At 37.1% G+C, this 20,298-nt stretch overlaps 1 protein-coding gene across 21 annotated transcripts in view; it reads left to right on the plus strand.

Moving 5' to 3' along the window:
• TIAM2 (TIAM Rac1 associated GEF 2) overlaps nt 1-20,298 on the plus strand; it is a 338,837-nt gene that overhangs the window by 298,930 nt on the left and 19,609 nt on the right. For all 21 annotated transcript variants that reach the window (XM_074187889.1, XM_074187894.1, XM_074187883.1 and 18 more), the window contains 3 exons: nt 12,160-12,345; nt 17,446-17,514; nt 19,731-19,856. In XM_074187889.1, the coding sequence (XP_074043990.1) occupies nt 12,160-12,345; nt 17,446-17,514; nt 19,731-19,856 (381 nt within the window). The remainder of the gene's footprint in view (nt 1-12,159; nt 12,346-17,445; nt 17,515-19,730; nt 19,857-20,298) is intronic.

Raw genomic sequence — 20,298 nt, forward strand, 5'->3', positions numbered from 1 at the left:
GTTTATAAACCCCACTTTCCTCAGTATTTCCCAGAAAGGATTTGGGGATGGATCCACTTTTTTTCCATTCCCACCATGCTGCTGGAAGTCTGAGGTCAATAATGACCTCCTAATTGTCAAATCATAGGAGTCAAAGGATTTAAAGCAGTTAGGCATCCTCACCAATTACCAACAAACGGGTATTTACCATGCAGGTGAGCCAGCCTGCTGAAACAGCAAGGTACCCTGAGAGACAGGAGGCTGTATGAGCCAGGCAAGTCAGCTGCTGCCACCACCTTGACCATGATCTCTCCTCTGGCTCTGATAGAGACAACTTAGGACCTTTGAGAGTAGCGGTACCCCCAAATCATTCAGATTGGCTTCCTGATCAGCTGCCATGGGCATTATCAAGAGGAGAAATTATTGTGAAGGGATCTACCTTTTCACCAGCAACAACTGCTGACCAATTGCTAACCACAAGCAGAAATGCACTGGAGTGCTGGGACTGGAAGCCTTCCCTTCTGTGGAGAAGGGGCCAGCCATCCCCACATCCCCAACTGCCCCACACAGATTTTAACCCAGGTGCTCTGATTCCCAATCTAGTGTTCTTGCAACAATGCCTTCCTGCTTCTATTGACTTCTTGACCTGCTTATTCCTCTGGTCCTGTCTGCAGCATTTGTTATGGTTGACTTTAGAGTTGGAGCACTTTTGTTTGAATGCCAGACCTGTGTGACCTTAGGTAGGGTCAGTAAATCTCTTTTGGATCTCTTTCCTTATGTAAAAGGAAGGGGCTGGTGTGGTGATTACTTCAAGCTCTTAAACCTCAGATTCTGTGATCCGATGAGTCGTTGTTGACACTCTTCTTCCTTCCTTTCCCAAAGTGGGATTTCTCCTTTGGCCTTCTTTCTCTGCACCCTTTCCTTTGGTGTTTCTGTCCACTCTGCCTTCAGTGATTCCCCTCTATTTGTATGTCTCCCAGATTATATCTCTCTGGCTTCCCTGACCTCTCAGTGCTCTGCTTTACAACTATCAGTTTGGGGTTTTTTTTAAACCATTTTCTATCATTTCCTTAAAGGGTACATGTTTAAAACAGGAGTCCCCCATTTTATATTCTGAAGCTTGACCTTTCTCCTAATCCCTTTATCTCCATTAATAGTTCTGTTCTCACCATCTCTCAGGCTTGGAACTTTGGTATCATTTATGACTCTTCTTTTTTCCCTCATCCCTTTATCCTTAAGTTGTAAAATTCTTTTATTTTCACTTTTGCATTCTTTCACATCTAATTCCCTTTCACCTTCTACTTCACAGCTAACACCCTCATTTAGTCCCTCATGTTCCCTCACCTATACTGTTATAATTGTCCCTTATCTCTTTTCTTTGTCTCCATCCATCATGCCTTTTCCAGAGCAATCTTCTTAATATACTACTGTGGTCACATCCGTATTGCTCTGAAATCATCTTTGACTCTCCATTGCCAACAGAATGAATAGGCTCCTTATTTTGGCTTTCAAGGACCTCTATCTATAGTTTGACTCCAACCTTTTTTTTTCCCAGCTCGATTTTATGGAATTCTTGGTGCATTCTGTTGTAACCAAAGTAATATGCTTGCTTTTTCCAAAGTTCCTTTCTGCCCCCTCCCTGCTTTTACATTTAAACATTATAATCCTTCATGCCTGTAGCAAATTTTTTTTCCCCTAGCCCCTCTCTTTCCTGTTGAAATCCTTCTCTGACTACAAAGCCCAAATCTCAAACCACTTCCTTTTTAACAACTCCTCTGATCTCTCCCAGGAAGAAGTAATATTGCTCTTGAATCTTCCATGCCATTATTTTGCCTAGTTAATATTAACTCATTCACAAATATTTATGGATTTAATTTATACCAAACAGTAATGATTTTTACTTGTATTATAGTTATTTGTGTATATCTTTTATCCCTTCTTCTGCTCTTATTACCAAGACTTCATATTTTGTGAAGGCAGGGATTCTCATATTCATTTTTGTATGTGCAGTGTTTCATATTTAATACATTTATATATAAACCTTGCTAAGCAATTAGAATAAGATTTCTTGAAACCTTGCTTTAATATATAATACTCTTTTACCAAGAATACAAAATATTCTTCAGGTGATCCCTTAAGATATTTTATATATGATGGCATTTTACAGAAGGCTGTAACTGAGAAGATGGTGATTATATAATGAAGTAGCATTGTGAATTTGCATTGTACTATGTCTTGTAAAACTTTCCATTACTGAACTGAAAAGACTATCCATTACTTGAAATAAATGGCAAAAAAAGATGTGCTTTAGGCTATAGCTTCTCACTTTAGGTAACTGGCATGTTCTAGGAAAACAGCCAGTAGATACTTTCAGAAAGGTACATGTCTACTCTCAAGGTTTATGAAAGGTATTTTTTTTCTCCACTGTTGTGCTTACAATTTACACCTCTTAGTGGGCAATCCTGGAGACAGATTTGTTGAAAAGATAGCTAAAACTGAGATTACAGGGTCTATTGCCTTAATATTACTACTATTGGTTCTATTCATATACCTACAGGTCTAGCACAGTTCTCTTCTAGAGACTTCAGGAGTGAACCGTGGCTTTGAAACATAGAAATGTACATAGATCAGAGGCACTCACTTTTTATTGGCTAGATTGACCATCTCTTGTTTTTGTTGTTTTTCTAGAGTTGAGACATGCTAGAGTTGAGAAAACTTATCACTTAACCCTGATTGCCTTGCATCCAGGGCCATTCCTAGTCATCCTGATTCATATCTGACCAGTGGAGGAAGTCCATTAAGGCTATCCCTGAAGATGAACTAGGTCTTTTTTTTTTTTTTTGAAGAATTAGGAGACTGGGTATGAAACTTTGCATCTGCTGGCAGACTCGGTTGATATGTTGGTTAGTTTTGCTTAATTTTTTTCCCTTCCTCATACTTTATTTTAAGGGAATACTCTTTGGTGGGGAGGTATTTGAGGAGAAGGGGAAGGGATATATATATATATATATATATATATATATATGAAAATAAAGGTGATTTAAAATTAAAAGTAATTTAAGAAGAAAATGTAAAAAGAAAAAGGGGTAAAAACTCTGAAAACCTTGGTTGTGTGATGCTCTTGGAGCAGAATGACTTTAATTATATCCACACACACACAAAAAAAACCCAGTACTGGGTCTTTGTTTTAATTAACCCTTTCAGGGAAGCTTATTTAAATTCTTTGTTGGACTTCAAGATTTTTCCTTTCCATAACAAGACATGATAACAAATTCAAACTTCTTTGTTCAAAATAAACTTAGAATAGTCTAGATTATGTTGTAGTTGGGGAAAAGGATATTATGCAATCTTTAGATAACCTGATATTTTTTTGTAAGGGATATTTAGAAGATATATTCTTTTTCTAAATAATTAATTTCTTGGAATACAATTAACAGTCTTTTTGTTTTCCTCCAGATGTTGCATTGTTAGTTAGGCATTGGTTTTGGGGCTGGAATTGTTTCTGGGAAGTCACCGGGCACAGTGGATAGAATATTGGCTTTGGAGTGAGAAGAATAGGTGTTTGAACTCAGAATTTACTAGCTGTTTGACCTAGGGCAAGTCACTTAATCCTGATTGCCTGGCATCCAGGACCATCTCCAGTTGCCCTAATTCATATCTGGCCACTAGAGGAGAAGGTGAGGCTGGTGACTTAGCACAGTGACCCTCCCCCCTGCCCCCTCATCATTCAAATCCAATTCATGTGCTTGTCATAGCATCACCTCCTTGATGTCATGGTCTTCTTCGAGAATGAAAGGGCAAGCATCATCATCAAATTATTTATTTGGTGATGCAGAGTCCTTATGTTTCCTATACAAAAAGAGCCATCTTAAGTATATTGTAAATGAAGTGTAGAAAATACAACCAATAGATAATCCAAATTTAATTGAGTAGTTGGCTTTGAAACATAAATATACATAGATCAGAGTCACGTTTTATTGCCTAGATTGGCCGGCCATCTTTTGTTATTGTTTTTCTAGAGTTGAGCTATGCTTAAAGACAACAGTACTAAATTTTTTTCTAGAAACATGACTATAATATTTTCTAAACATTTTCAGCTAGGTATTATTTTGGTTGTAAATATTTTCTAAGTCTGAAACAGAATTAGGATTCCTTATAGTAGAAGAGAATGTATAGTACTTGATATTTCTAAATGGATAGCAATACCATATACAAAAATATAGCTAACAAATGTCAATTAAGTTCAATATCAAGGTAAAGATGAACTCCTGTAAAGCTATTATGTTTCACAAAGCAACCACAAAAATCTCGGTGATAGTAATTAAATGGCTTCATTTATTATATAATATTCTCTGATTTCAATTAATTTTGAGTTTTAAAAATTAGAGAATATAAAAAACTCCAGATTATTTCTTGAATATGATCAAAACAAATAAAAACCCATTATTTCATAAAGAGGCGTTCTTTATTATTCTAAAAAGAGGCTAGCATGATAATTTTCAGATTGAAAAGTAATTGCACATTTTCAAGGTTAGGAAAAGTCACATTAGTAAATTCAGTGTGGTTCATTAAAGAGAGAGCAACCTTCTCCAACTTGAGCAGAGAACTGAGAGAAGGGACTTTCAGTTTTGTTGAGAAATTACTTTGGGCTCCCTGCATTTATAGCTACAATAGAAGAACACTGAATTTTGTATTTACCAGATTTCTTTTCTTTTTAGATTTTTTTGCAAGGCAAATGGGGTTAAGTAGCTTGCCCAAGGCCACACAGCTAGGTAAATTATTAAGTGTTTGAGACCATATTTGAACCCAGGTACTCCTGACTCCAGGGCCGGTGCTTTATCCACTGTGCCACCTAACCACCCCCCACCACTGCGCCACCTAGCCGCCCCTATTTACCAAATTTTTAAAGAAGCAAGTTACCAGTTAGAGCTAAGTATGAGATTCTACTAGAAATAGGATCTTGTTACTATTAATGAGGATTTACCTTAGAATAATTTTTTAAAATGTTAACTTTTGCCAATATACCTATTTTTCAAAAAGGACTTTATTTAAAAGGCTAGATTGTTTATATATATATATATATATATATATATGTATATATATGTTTGTTTTGAACTCTCTTAGAAAATTTTTTAATGCTAACCATTACATAGAAAAGCATGTAATTGAAACAAGTACTTGAAGAGTGTAGTGTCCTTCATTATGCGCACACACATAATTAGATCATTTAAGTTACCTGTGTACGCCTGGAACTTAATTCCTGAACACTGGCTTTTGCTTTAAAGAGAAGATAAGTATAAGACAGTCATAAGCTTTTCAAATAGTCATGGAAGCATTAACACCCAATGACTTATGAAAAATGAACATATTGCACTCTTACTCTGTACACAAAAGGCTTGGATGGCGTTGGCACAATTATGTCTGCCACAACAAACCAGAACCACATCAAACTCCCTGAACTGCAACCTGAACTGAATACCATAAATTTAAAACCAAAAAGGGTATATTGAGTTAGCCAGTGAGGAAGCCCCCCCACACCATAGGTAAGCAGACTGCCTAAAGGAACAAAAACCCCTAGTTTTGTAGGTTTCTATTGAGGTGTGGTGAATTGAGGATGGGTACCTTGGGACTGGACAAGCCCTTTGCTGTGGGCTTTCCTTCAGCTTAGCTATCCTCTGCCACCCTGTCCTAATGGATAGGAGGGTCACAATGAGGGCTGGCTGGGTGACGGAGCTGTGGTCTGTTGTTCTATCTCGGCTAATCAAAATCGTTTCATCTCCTGTACCCATTGGCACCAGGGGAGTTTTGATAATATCACCCTTCAGGAATATCACACTGCACCATCCTTATGAGGGAGAATTTTGCTAGAATTATCTCCATTTTGTTGATGAACCTTGAGTAAGGTGATGTGCACTTGTGGTAAGCCTCAGAGCCTGTTTTCTCCCAAGTGTCTCCTGACCCTGGATCTGCTTCCCTTTCCCTTTGCCATCTTAATTCTGGGCAGGAGAAGGGGTATCCTGGCTTCAATTATCCCTGAACTGCTTCCAAGAAGCCGAGATGGGTCCCTACAAATGTCTCCAGAGTTCTAATAGCTCTTTTAGCTCTTAGTAATCTGAAGCCTTTTGGGGCAAGCACATCAGAAACTTTCCACATTTGAATTTCATTTGATCTTTATGGAGCAACTTATGAAGAGGATAGGTCAAGTGTTAATCCATTTTACAGATGAAAAAACTGAGACCTTGGGACATTAAGTGACTTGCCTAAAACACTACAGTTCATTAATGTAAAAACTGGGACTAAATAACTAAATAACTACACTGTTTTGATGGAAAGCATTTTTACTTTCTTTTCTAATCATGTATTCTAATCACTTCAAGGTCATAAAATCTTAGGATTTAGAGCTGAAAGAGACCTTAGAATTCCTCTAGGTAAAACAACTCACTTTATATATGAGGTAACCGAGGCTCAGAAGGATTGTGATTTTTTTCCAAGGTCATCCATAATTTTACCACACACTCTTCCCTAAATTACCTTTAAACATTTTACCCAGGATGCACCTAAATTTGTCTTTAAACTTTTCAGTTATATATTATCTTGAATTCACTAAGAATTGATCCTTTTTAATGTATTCCAGATGACAAACCATCTTAGGGTGTTTTTCTTTTCCTGCTCCACATTTTCCTAACACAATATGAAATCCTCACACTTTTTTTCTGGATCCTAAACCAACCAAGGTTTTGTGAAGTTTTATCTGATGTCTGACTTGGGGGTACCCTAAGACATTTTCTATGGGGGAAAGAGTCTTTGCTAGTATCATTCTGTAAATTAACCTAGCCCAAAAGGATCTTAAAATGAAAATCCACTTTTGCAAAATAGCAAGATGTTTTATTTTTAAAACCTCGCTATTTTAACACTGTATTGTTAGGTGTGATTTTTGACATCCAGCGTGGCAAAACTGTAATCTAACCAGATGCCATTTAACTTATGGTGCATTTTGTCAGATCCTATTTTATGCAGTATATGTAATACTTAATATAGATTCTACAGCCCTGAATCTGTCATTTTTCAGGATTGCATGTAAAGCTGTCTTCTATAAATTTGTGATGCAGTTTTTCCCATTGCCATACTGCTATTGTTTATCCTTTGTTTTTGAAGAGGACCAGTGACTACAAATGGCTAGGCATGAAACACTTCAGAAAACTTTTTTAAAAAATGTACCATCAAAAAAAAGAGAAAAAAAATGCCAAGTAAAAACATTGTTACTTTATGACTTTGCTGAAATTGAAGCATATATTATGTTGGATTTCTTTAGTTGAAGCTTTGATTGATGCCGTAACCAAAATGAATGTTCAAACATTTTTAAAGGATGAGCATTTTAAGATTGGAGGTGACATTCCTGCAGTTACAGGTATTTCATTTCTAGACTTCTTTCTCACTATACACAGACTCACACACACTCTTCTTTCATACAGACACAGAAAGCACTCTCAGACTCACACTCATGCATTCCCATACAAACAGAACACACACTCACACTCTCATGCACACTTCTCTCATACAAACAGAACACATGCTCACACTCACACACTCAATCACACTTCTCATGCAAACAACACATACACTCAGACTCAAGCTCTCACACACATGCACACTTCTTTCATACAAACAACGCACACACAGACACTTATGCTCACAGTCTCACACTCATGCACACTTCTCATACAAACAGAACACACACTCAGACTCATGCTCACACACACACTCACACACTTCTCATACAAACAGAACACACATTCAGACTCATGCTCACACATACTCTCACGTACACTTCTATCATATAACACACACTCAGACTCACACTCAACACACACACATACTCTCATGTACACTTATCTCATATAAACAACACACACATATATGTATATGTATATAAATATATGCAAAATTATTTCAGGAAGTGGGGATGGAAAACTGTAGCAATTATAGAATTAGAAGTGGCCTCACATACAACTCAGCCCTTGAGTAAGGCCTTGAGCAGAGCCAGGAATACCAAGAACAGAGGAGAAGGGAGAATTTCCTACATAGGGGACAAACTAGGTAGAGTAATGGAGATGAAGAATGAAATGTGGGGTGCATGTATGTGAGTGTATTTGTGTATATAAGTCCTTCATAATAGAATACAATTACTTCGATGATCTCGACTATTTTTCTTTCCCCAGAATCTAATATATTTGTTGTTGTTGTTCAGTCATTTCCATCATGTCTGACTCTTTATGTTCCCATTTGGGGTTTTCTTGGCAAAGATACTGGAGTGGTTTTCTTCTTCAGTTAATTTATAAATGAGGAAATGGGCAACAGGGTGAAATGACTTGGCCAGGATCACGTCTTCCTGCCTCCAGGTCTAGCTGTGCCGCCTAGCCACCCACAACACATAATAGATGCTTAACAGATACTTGCTGAATCAAATTCTAGATTTGGGCTTTGTGTATTTTTGAAGAATACAGCTCAACTTAGCTGTTCTCTTGCAGTTGGAAAATTATTTTTGCTGTTTCATATATATATAACATACACACATATTATTGCCTCAAAATTATTGCTCATGCTATAACTCCATTTTGAATTCGTCAATCTATTTAGTTCAAAGTACTGTTTTCATCCTCAACATACCAATTAGTACTTTTACATCTTTCCCTGATCTTGTGCTTGGCTTTTATTGTATTCAAATTATTTTTAATATACTGTGTATCTCCTTTATTAGATTTTAAGGTCTTTGAGATCAGGGACTATTTCACTCTGTTTTACCCACCCGGTACTAAGCCCAGTACTAGGTAAATGACAAATGATTAATAACTGTTTACTGATTTGAAGGGTTGATATTAAGAATTTTACATGAAAGAAACTGCAGCCAGAGAGACAGTGTCCTCAGGAGGCAATGTATGGCAGTCTTATGATGCTTTTCTTTGAAGATGTTTTACCTTTGTCTGTTGATGTTTATGTGGGAAACCCTTAAATCCTAAGGTCAATCAACGTCCTTCACAACTGTTTTTTTTCCTTTCCGTTTTGCAGAGTCAGCAAACAAAATGTTTTGTCTAAAAAAGTACAATCAAAGGAAGATAATCAAAGCTGAGATTTTGCCTTTACTTTAAGAAAGAATGGTTGAATATAATAATGGAAAAGGAAAGGAAAATAACCTAAAACCTGAGTACTATATTATTATTATAACAATAATTCTTAATTCCAAAGAAGAGATGAAAATACGCTTTAATTTTACAGAAGTAAAGAACTAGGAATGAGAAAAACAACAGTACTGTCTGACTTGATGGATGTTTTAATTTTTTTGATGAATTGTTTATTTTTTTCTCTTAAGGGGGATGGATTTTGGGGATGGTAGAAGGGAGGAGAAACATACTGGGAAATGAGGTGATATAAAAACCAAAGGTTTAGGGTTAGTCAGGTTGATGGAGAAATGAAGAAATATTGCAAATTTTGCTTTAAAGGTAGGAAAGAAGTTAAAAAAGGAGTGATATATAAGAAACAGAAGTTTGAAGCAGTAAAATTTAGTCTGCGCTGAACCAAACACTTTTATGCTCTGATATTCTAGCTTTGAAAGTTCTCAGCCAAAGAGACAGGGAGATGCAAATGAATTGGCTGTAATCTCAGGAGAACTCATCACATTGTGCTAAAATCTGAATTTAAAAGGAAAGTTCAGTGAGCTCCAAAACTCCTCTTTGGGCCTTGGTGGGACTGCCCCTCGACACCTAATTAAAAAGGCTGCAGATAATACCAGGAATTTGAGGGAAGAGTAGGTTTCAAACTTAGGAAGCCAAGAGGATCCTAATAGCCTGAGGTCAGCCCGCATTGACCCCAAAATTTCTAGGCTCTTGTCTCATGGTAGATTTTAGACTCAAGGTCCGTTTACCTTTGCCATAACAGAATAGAACACCTTGAACAATCAATAAGCCTTTATCAGGTGTTTTCTACCTGTCAAACTTTATGCTAAACCTTGGAGATGCAAGTGTAGGTGCAAAACAATTTCTACAAACAGGGAGCTTCCTTTTTTTTTTTAGGTTTTTGCAAGGCAAATGGAGTTAAGTGGCTTGCCCAAGGCCACACAGCTAGGTAATTATTAAGTGTCTGAGATCAGATTTGAACCCAGGTACTCCTGACTCCAGGGCCGGTGCTTTATCCACTATGCCACCTAGCCGCCCGGAGCTTCCTTTTTAATGGAGAAATGACAAATATATAAACCGAATAGCATGCATATAAAGTGAATGCAAATATATAGAGGAGCTAAATACAAGGTTGTGTATGAGTATTGAGGAAAGGCACTAGCATTTGGGATTGAAAAAGGCTTAATGTAGAAGGATGATGTTTGAATTTCATTTGAAAGAATAGAGAGGCTCTCTAGGAGGTAGAGGTAAGGAAAGAATTCAATCTAAGCATATGGGATAGCTATTTCAAAGAGGAATATCTATATATGTGCATAGAAAATATATTGTGTATATATGCATGGATCTGTATGCACATATCTATAGCTCTATCTTTATCTCTTATCTCTATCACCCTAGAGGCTATAGGAAACTATTGGAATTGACTGAGTAGGAGTCACTTGACATCAGATCTCCAGATGGAAAATTATTTTGGCAGTGATGATAGACTTGAGGCCGGGAGGCCAATTAAAAAGCTGATGGCAATAATTTAGGTGATAGGCTAATACTGATGAGGGCCTGAACTAAGGTGGGAGAGAAGTAATCAGCTGTAAGAGTCATGGTGGAGCTATGGTGAGATGAGTCGATTGCCTAGACGTGTAGAGTAAGGGAGAGGGAGAATGAGGAGTCAAGGTGAATGCTGAGGCTATGAACCTGGGAGGTCTATTAGGTGTTAGCCTTCATTAAATCACAAATAGAATATGTGCAGAGTGATCTCACTTTTTTCTTTCTTGCATTTGGACATAGGTGAAATACAAGATTTGTTTCTTTATCTTTTATTTTTTTCTATTTTTAAATATTTAAATACATGTTATGAAGGTTTTTCAACATTCATCCATTTGCATATATTTATTTTTAAGTTACAAACTTTCGTTCCACCCTGCTTCTCCACCCCACCCCCCTTCTCTCAGCAGTGAGCAGTCAGGTTAATACTACACATACACATTTGTGTTAAACATGTTTGCAGATTAGTCATTTTTCAGTATGAGGAATTAGGATTAAGATAAAGAAATAGAGATTTTTTTTAAAAAGTGCATGTAGTGTTCATCTGATTCTGAAGCATTTTTTTGTTTTGTTTTTTGTCCTCTGGATGGGGATCGCGTTGTCCATAGCCGATATAATAGGGTTATCCCGGCTTTCTGAACTGCTAAGAGCTGCTGCATCCTTCATCAACTCACAATGTTGTTGTTAATGTGTACATTGTTCTCTTGGTTCTGCTCCCTTTGCTCAGCATCAGATCCTATAACTCATTCCATACCTCTAGTGTCCAACCATTTATGGTTTCTTATAGAATAATAGTGTTACACTGTATTTATGTACCATAACTTGTTTATCCCCATTTGATGGGCATCCCCTCAATTTCCAATTCTTTGACACTACAAAAAAAGCTACTACGAATATTTTGGAACATGTAGGATTTTTCCCATTTTTCATGATTTCTTCTGGATATAGGCATATCTTTTCAGTTATCTTTTTGTGGATCTATATAAATACTTGTTCTCAAGGAAATGTTTTATGGCAAATTAGAGTATACATTCCCTACTACCCACCTTCCACCCCAACCTATATCTGCTTTCTGTAATTTTAATGCTAAGATAAAATAACTTTGGGCCATTAAGGAAAGCCATAATGTCCATATTATGTGGTGATGGAGGTGATGTTGTCATTTGACATCAGTGATGGTCAGATCTGCAAATCCTATCTTTTCCACTGGCTAGTTGTGCTTGACCTCTGAGTCCGTTTCAGAATAAGGATAATAATGCTTTTATAACTTAACCCTCAGTGCCAAGTTGAAGAAAATGTTTGATAAGTCTTGAAGCATTGCAGAAAAGTAAACTCTCAAATCAGGTAATTTTTTTTTTCTTGTGAAGGAATCTTCTGGCAAACTGAACATTCTTATTTTATGTGAGTTAGAGGTTATAACAAGGACCAGTAGCTTTCATTTTTTTTCTGTTTTCTCATTATTCCTCAGAGTGCTGAACAAATTGCTGTGCTGTGTAGGAGCTTTAACGAGGCCCAGCCCATATCTGACAGCATGGAAGGACCCAAGGAGGCCCAGGAGCCACCCCCAAGGCCACTGGCTAGGCACCTCTCTGATGCAGATCGACTGAGGAAAGTTATCCAGGAACTCATGGATACAGAGAAGTCCTATGTCAAGGTAGCGGAAAATAAACTGGTGACATGGGCTTGTGTGCTTGTGAGGCTTGTGATTTGGTAGGGGTATCTACAAAATATCAATAAATAGATGCCCCTTGCTTGACACTATGGGAAATTAAGAAAAGGGAAAGATCATAGATGAAAATCAGCTATAACTATTGGGGGGGGAGTTAAATTCCTGTCTCTCTTGGTTTCCAAGGCAATAAAGAAATTTTTTAAAATAATGGAAATAGATATACTAGACTGTCTTTTGCAGTCAGTAAGCAGCAAAGGAAACACCAGTGTTGATTTAGTAAGACTTACCTGGTGATGAGCTTTTAGCAAACTTTTATACGAAGAAATCTACTGATACTGTTCATTTAAATTCACTTCAGTTTGATTTCACCAGCATTTATGAAGTCATCTATAGTACTAAATAAAATATAAAAAGGAAACAGTTCATGTCTTCAAGAAGCATACAATCTAGAGGCACAGCTAGGGGCATTGTGCTTGGAATTAGGAAGACATATCTAGTTGAGTTCAAATCCAGTCTCAGATACTCGTTAGCTGTAAACCTTGGCAAGTTACTTAACTCTGGTATCTTTACCAAAACTTCAAATAGCTCAAAAAGAATCCAGACTCCAGAGTTCAAGTTGCAACTTTACAGAACCTATAGAGATGACCCACAATTTGGGTACAGATAATATAATATAATTTTATACCCAAAAGGGAACAGGTTAAATGCTAAATCAAATTCTAGAAGGTTATAATCATGTACAAAGCATCTGAGAAGTCTCAAGAGAGGTCCTCATTTGAGGAAAATTCTGAAAAGACCACCGCCTGGGGACATTGATTCCTGAGTCACTATTTTTAGGGCTTTCCATTTTCAGACTGTTGGAGGCTGTGCAGCGGAGTAAACTAAAAGAGGATTAGTTATAACCCTCTTTGGTCCCCAGTTGCCTCATTTGTAAATCAAGAAGGTTGAGCTTGGTGATCTCTAGGGTTCTTTTCCACTTAGACACTCTCACACTTTGTTAGTTAACTGGTCCTTACCACTTTGCCATCATTCTCCTCCTTTTTTCCCCTCCTTACCTCCCAAAACAACAACTTGAAATTGCATCTTCTCTTAGTGTCAGCTTTTATTGGCTCTGCATCCTGGTCTTGGTCCAAAGAAATGATTGACATGTAGCCCAGGGGAGTGATTCCATAGCTGTTCTTGGGTCTCCGGGGAAACAGTGCCTGAATGACTATTTGTCTTTCTTGCAGTAAAACTAATTGACCTAGAATTCCATTTTCCATCATATTATTACCTTGTAGATCAGGTGGATAGTGGAGAGATAGAGTGAGCAATTATTTAGCACTCTGGGAAATACAAGCTTGTTTTCCCAGTAAACAACCTCTATCTATTGGCTGCTTCTATTTTTCATCCAAGTAGCTCCAAACTATCAGGTGCTAATGAGTTAGGTATAAGAGTCTTTTAGTTTTATAGGACTGTTAAGGTCAACATGAATCAGCAGCATAATGGAAGTTGAGGGGAATAACAAAAAGCTAATGAAATTTTAGACTACATTAACAGAAAGATACTGTCCACACTGAGAGAAGCTATAGTGTTTGTCTCTAGTCAGACCACATCCAGAATTTTTGGTGTATTTTGGGATGCTATATTAAGGTCTTTGACAAGTGACTAAAATAGAGCAAACAGGTTGTGAACAGTATACTCTAAAACAAGTCATTGAAATAATAATGAAAGGAATGGAGAAGACAATCTGGAAAAAAAATTAGGTATCCATCTTTAAATAATTGAAAGGTTGTTTGTCATATTGGAAAGCATATTCTACTTGACCTTAGAACAAAATAGGTAAAGGAGATAAATTTTGACTCAAGACTATTTCCCAATAATCAGAGCTGTCCAAAAGTGAAATGAGTTCAGAACTAGATAGACTAGACATCTACTCTAGGTATAGGTAGGATGTCCACTTGTCTGGGATGTGGCAGAGGTAAATTCTTGGCTTTGAGTGTAATTGAACCTAGTGATCTCTGAAGATTAATACAACTGATTCTATAAGTAGGGCTACGGGGCTCACATTTTACAGAGTTTGTGTAAAAATTACTCAAGTCCCTCTCAGTGCATAGCAAATCTGAAAATAAATTCTAAGGCTCCTCCTAATCCTTTTGACTGTTAGGCGGCATTGGTGTTCTACTGTCTATACTTCAACACATTTAAGCAGTCATTAAACAGCTGGCATGTTGTGCTGGTCCTAAGGGAGATAGAAAGATGAAGCTTGGGCTAATCATTTTCCTAAAACAGCACAGGAGCCATCCTGTGTCTGTCCCGAAGTGTGATGCCCCACAGCAGGGGAGGCCAACAGAAAGAGCCATCTTCCTCTCTATCTGTATGACATTCTACCATTCTTTTTTCTCAGGGTCCCAAGTGCCCCAGTCCTGCATGGTGAATCTTAATTACTCTTCCTGAGAAATACCACTTGTGAAAAGGCCCCTTCCCTCTTTCTGCCAAAATACCAAACAACCTGGTGCCCCTGTGATTTGCACCTCCTCCCCACCATGTTTTTTAGTGTCTTTTTCTGTACTGATATATAGGAGATTTAGTTGTTGCTGGGTCCCAGTTTGCTCCTTATGATTTTGTGCACTTGTGCCCTTGTCAGAATCCTGACCCCACGACTTTGTGGCATCACCTTTCTTCAGAGCGTCTTATTCTAGAATACATTTCATCTCCTTTAAGAGGTAGGCATGGAAAGGAGTGATTTAGAAAAATGAAATACAGCCAGTCATATGAAGGAAAGTGAATGAGAATGAAAGGGAAAAAGAATCCTATGGGGGAAGTGGAGGGAAAGACAGAAATAGTATGGTGCAACATGAATTAAAATCCATTTAACTCAGTTATTTATATGGATTTCAGTGTTTCTGGTGAAACATTTAACAATGAATACCAAAATAAGATTTTAAATTGTGTTAATGAAATCATAAGTCTAGCCCTTATTTAATTCCCTCTGTAATATTTTAAAATTACCCTTGAATCTGAATTCAAATCTAGCCACAGCCATTTACCAGTTGTGTGATCCTGAGCAAGTGAATTAAACTCTTACAACTTCACTTTTCTCACTTAAAAATTGAGGATAATTAATGGTACCTACTTCTCATGGTGTTGTAAGAATCCACTGTGGTAACACATAGAAAGTGCTTTGCAAACTTTAAAGTATCAAATAAATGCTAGCTATCAGATTGTATGGTTATAAAACACTTTAGATATAGCATCTAATTTGATTCCCTTTGATAATGCTAGGAAGTAGTTGAGGCAGGTAGTACCGCACACATATATACACAATGTGTTTGTGTGTGTGTGTGTGTGTGTGTGTGTGTGTGTGTGTGAGAGAGAGAGAGATAGAGAGAAAGAGAGAGAGAGCGTGTGTGTTGATATGTCTAATGTGGCTAATCCGAGATTGATGGATTTATGAGCCTTACCATCTTTGTCTAGCTGGATTCCCAGAGGGTAGATATGCTCTATTTGTAAATAAAATAAAATTAATAAGAAACAAAATATTCATTATAACATTGAATTGTTAGGATCTTGCTTCCCTTTTAGTTAAAACAAGAGTCCTTATAAAGTTCTCTTATGTAATCTGTGCTGTTAGGCCACTTGTATGAGGTTTTAAATGGTAGATAATCCAAAAAAGTTTTTCCCCTTGACTCCAGAGATTTTACTTGTATTTGGATATGGATGTCTCCTGGGTTTGGGACATTTATAATCCTTTTTAAAGTTACATAGTTAACCAAATTTGCCAGCTTCCCATTCCTTTTTTTTCTCATTATATAAATACTTTGTTTTCCAATTACATATAATAGTTTCTACCAATATTCTTTTTACTTTATATATATAATTTATTTATTTTTTATTTTTGTACAAATGATTTTTTATACATTACTAAAATATTCTTGTTTAAGAGTAAACATAATACCCCTCCCCCCAAAAATATAGAACCTCATGAGCAATAAAGAAAAGAGAAAAAATAAAAATAAAAATAAAAATTTAAAAAAATGTGTTTCACTCTGTGTTTCAACACCACCAGCTCTGTCGTGGGTGGATCATATTCTTTATGATAAAACCATCACAAAAGCCACTTCCATATTTTTCCACCGTTGCCATTCCAGCTTTGCATTCTTTCTACTTTTCTACCCCCTCTGTTGTTTCAATCAACTCTCACCAATGCAGAGGGAGGCGTGAAGCCATGCTGGGCTCTTGAAGAAAATAATGGTAGTTCATTTAGACCAATGAGTCTTAACCTATTTTGTTTCATGATCCCATTTGGCAGGAGGATCCCTTCTCAGAATAGTATTTTTAAATGTAGAAAACAAAATGCTTAGGGATGTAGGAAGGAAATATAAAGGAGGAAAAAACTTTTTTATTAAGCTTCTCTATGTACCAAGCATGATCTTAAATGCTTTACAGATCCCCATTTTGATCCTTAAAATGAACCTGAGTTGGAGGGTTATTATTATCTTCATTTTACAGTTAAGGAAAATGAAGCAGATGGAGGTTAGGGTCATATAGCTAGTAAATGGCTGAGCTTGGATTTGAACTCCTCTTCCTTACATCAGGACTAATACTCTTTCTATTGGATTACCTAGCTGCTTTGTAATAGGATTACAAAAGAAACCATTTATATTAAAATACTGTTATCAAAATATTTTAAAACCAGTAACAACAAACAAATTTATGGATCTCTGGGTTGAGAAATCCTGGTAGACTCTTGTCTAGGTGGGCAGGTTAAGAATGTGCTCACTCATTTGGAAGCTACTTTTCCAAAGCTTTGTTTAACTGGTGTGGATAAGACATCATATTTATGTCAACAACAGATCTAAGGAATCCAGTCAAGAATTGGAGTACAGACAGTTGAGTATATTTTTTTAACTATGTAGAAGTAACAACTGAATTTAATGTCAAGAAATATAAAATCCTACAAGCCTAAATTTCCTAGTGAGAGTACTCTAAAATGAAGCTGAAAGAGGATCCTGTGGGAACTGTGGGAGTAGCCTGATAATTCACTTTATTTTCTGGTTTATTTTTGTGGTATATTTTTGTGGATTTTATTTTTCTGTCTTTCAGGATCTGACCTGCCTTTTTGAATTATACCTAGAACCACTTCAGAACGAGACATTTCTTACCCAAGATGAGGTGAGAAATCCTTCTATTGTTTATCTAGGGGACCACTACAAAGTCATCACCCCCTGACTTTTTATTAAATTCGATCCCAGGCAGTTACTTCTCAGAGGTGCTACTTATCATATTTTGAAGTTGGGAATCTCAACAGAAGCTTGGTCTCATGTGTGTTAATTTGGTACATTAGATTCTTATCAGAGATATTCGGTGCAAATATTTTTTCCAGGTAGCATCTTTGTAGCTAACTTGATTTCAGTAATCTAAAAGCTTTTAAATTTCATGTAAACAGAATCATTACTTCTCACACTTTAAGAATTTTATTCCCAGCCAGAGTTGAATGAATGAATGAATAAAGGGTTTAACAAGCACTTCTTATATTCAAAGCATTGATTGACAAATAGAAAAGATAGTATTTGCTCTAAAGGTGTTCAAGATTTCCCTATCCCCTCTTAATTCTTCTGCCTTCCCTCTGTTCAGTATTTTCTATTTATTCTGCATATTGCTTGATTTGTATATATATTTGTATATTTGTATGTATTTGTTTGCTTATTTCCCCCATTATAAGATTGTGAGCTCCTTGAGGGCAGGGACTGTCTTTTCCCTCTTTTTGTATCCCCATTACGTAGCAGTGTCTGTCATATTGTAGGTCCTTAACATATATATATATATATATATATGTATATGTGTGTGTGTGTGTGTGTGTGTGTGTATATTGGTTGATAGTTGGCATCTAACACAGGTATGAAAAGATTCAGCTCAAATGGAAACCGCCCCCCCCATCCCTAGCATAATGGCATTGCTGCTTCTTGAATTCCATTTCCACTGATAAAATCATTGTTTCTGAGGTTGAGCCATTTGACAATGCCAAGGACTTTGGTGTCAAGAAGACTCTGGATCTTGAGAGTCATGGCTCTAGTGCCTGTAGGAGCAGTTGTTAGGCTGTATCTTCAGAGGGAATGATATTCTCAGGATGATGGCTGAGGGCACTGGCCTTCAAGCATTGCTCTTGTCATAGTTCTTAGGTTTGGGGTCCTGGGCTGCTTCCCAGTAGGCTCTGGTGGTGGTGCTGGTTGGACTTGCTTGGTATATGCTTCCCCCTTCAGGGTGCCTCGCTGCTTCAGTTAAGCCACCTTGCCTTCCCCATTTAGAGTAGTTGGTGGTTTAGGGGCAGCTGGTGAGGGGTCGACGGCCCCTTTTCCACACAAGAAATGACTGTTATTCCCTCAACTCCTGTGACTCTCTGTCTGTTAATGGCAGTTGTTGCTTATGGTGATGAAGAAGGTGGGGCATTTCTTCACAATGATTTCCCCCCTCAATGATAGCTGAAGGGGCTAGGCTAGAAGTTGATCTGATGGTTTGGGGGAGCACCACTGTTCCCAAGAGACTCGGGCATTCCCCATTAGGGTCTGAGGAGAGTTAAGTGTGTGGGTTGACTTGTCTGCCTCCTATTTTTCCTTCTTGCTTTAGTTATGCTGTCTTGTCTGCTACTTAGGAAAGATACCACCATCCATTTTCTTCCCAATTTTTATATGATTTGACAAATATCATTGTGGTACATGGTGTAAGATGTTGGTTTAATCAAACTTTTCTGGACAAACTGCTTCATTGAAGATATTCTTAAAGTGTATTTTCAATTCAGGATTGGATTTTTAGCTATTCATTGGGTAGCATCTCTATTAGGGTATACTTTGTGGTATTTATTAAACTATCATTTGTATTAATAATTCATATGTTACTTCATAATTTATAAAAAATAAGTTTCCCTCTGTGGATATCAGGATATGGTTATATCAGTTTTTTTTACCAAATGATATATTATCTGGCATGAAGTCTTGTAAAATAGTAGGCACTTAACTATTATTGGATCAAATTGAATTAAAACAAGACAATAGTGGATTTTGGAAACATAAAGTATCAAGATTATGGAGAATTACTGGGATGTAATGAACAGAAAGTCAGTTTCAGAGTCACCAAGACATGTATTCAAATCTTTATTTTAACACATAGTGCCCCTGGGTCCCTGAGCAAATCTTTTAATTTACGGTGCCCCCAGTAAGTTGGCAAAACAAGTTTCTTCATTTTGAGTTTCTAATAGCAGTGAAATTGCTTCTGCTGAAGTGGAGAAGTTAGCAATTAATCTTTCACTAAAATTCAACCAACACTAAAGACCTGTGGTGTGGTATTTAAACATTCATGTTATGTCCTCTGTTCTAATTCTGACCTCTTTGCAGATGGAGTCTCTTTTTGGAAGTTTGCCAGAAATGCTAGAGTTTCAAAAGGTGTTTCTGGAAACCCTGGAAGATGGTATTTCTTCATCCTCTGACTTTAACATCCTTGAAACTCCCTCCCAGTTCAGAGTGAGTGTTTTGAATTTGCTGTTCTAAAGGAAAATAGACAGATGCTTATAGAGAATCCTCAAAGACATTTTTTTTAAAAAAGCATTTTGTTTTCTGAAAAGGTTTCTTTTTGGACTTTATCCCTGGCAATGCCCTCAATATATAGTTGAGGAAATGGAAGAACAGAAAAGCCAAATGACTTCCCAGAGTCATGGACCTGCTATAAGCATTGGAGTTCGAAAGGGTTTTGCTGGGATCCTGGTACAACTGTGAGACTAATCAGGAGCCAGGACTGGGGGAGTGGGATAGGAAAAAGCCATCCTCCTGGATTGATGGAGAAATTGGCCACTTGTATGCCACTTTAGACACTGCCAGCCTGAGGGACTGAGCAATTCACTGTGTCTGTTTTCTCATATTTAAATGGGAATAACATCAGTACCATCGGCACAAGGTTGTTGTGAAG

This window comes from Macrotis lagotis, chromosome 5, assembly GCF_037893015.1.
Source record: "Macrotis lagotis isolate mMagLag1 chromosome 5, bilby.v1.9.chrom.fasta, whole genome shotgun sequence".
Lineage (NCBI taxonomy): Eukaryota > Metazoa > Chordata > Mammalia > Peramelemorphia > Peramelidae > Macrotis > Macrotis lagotis.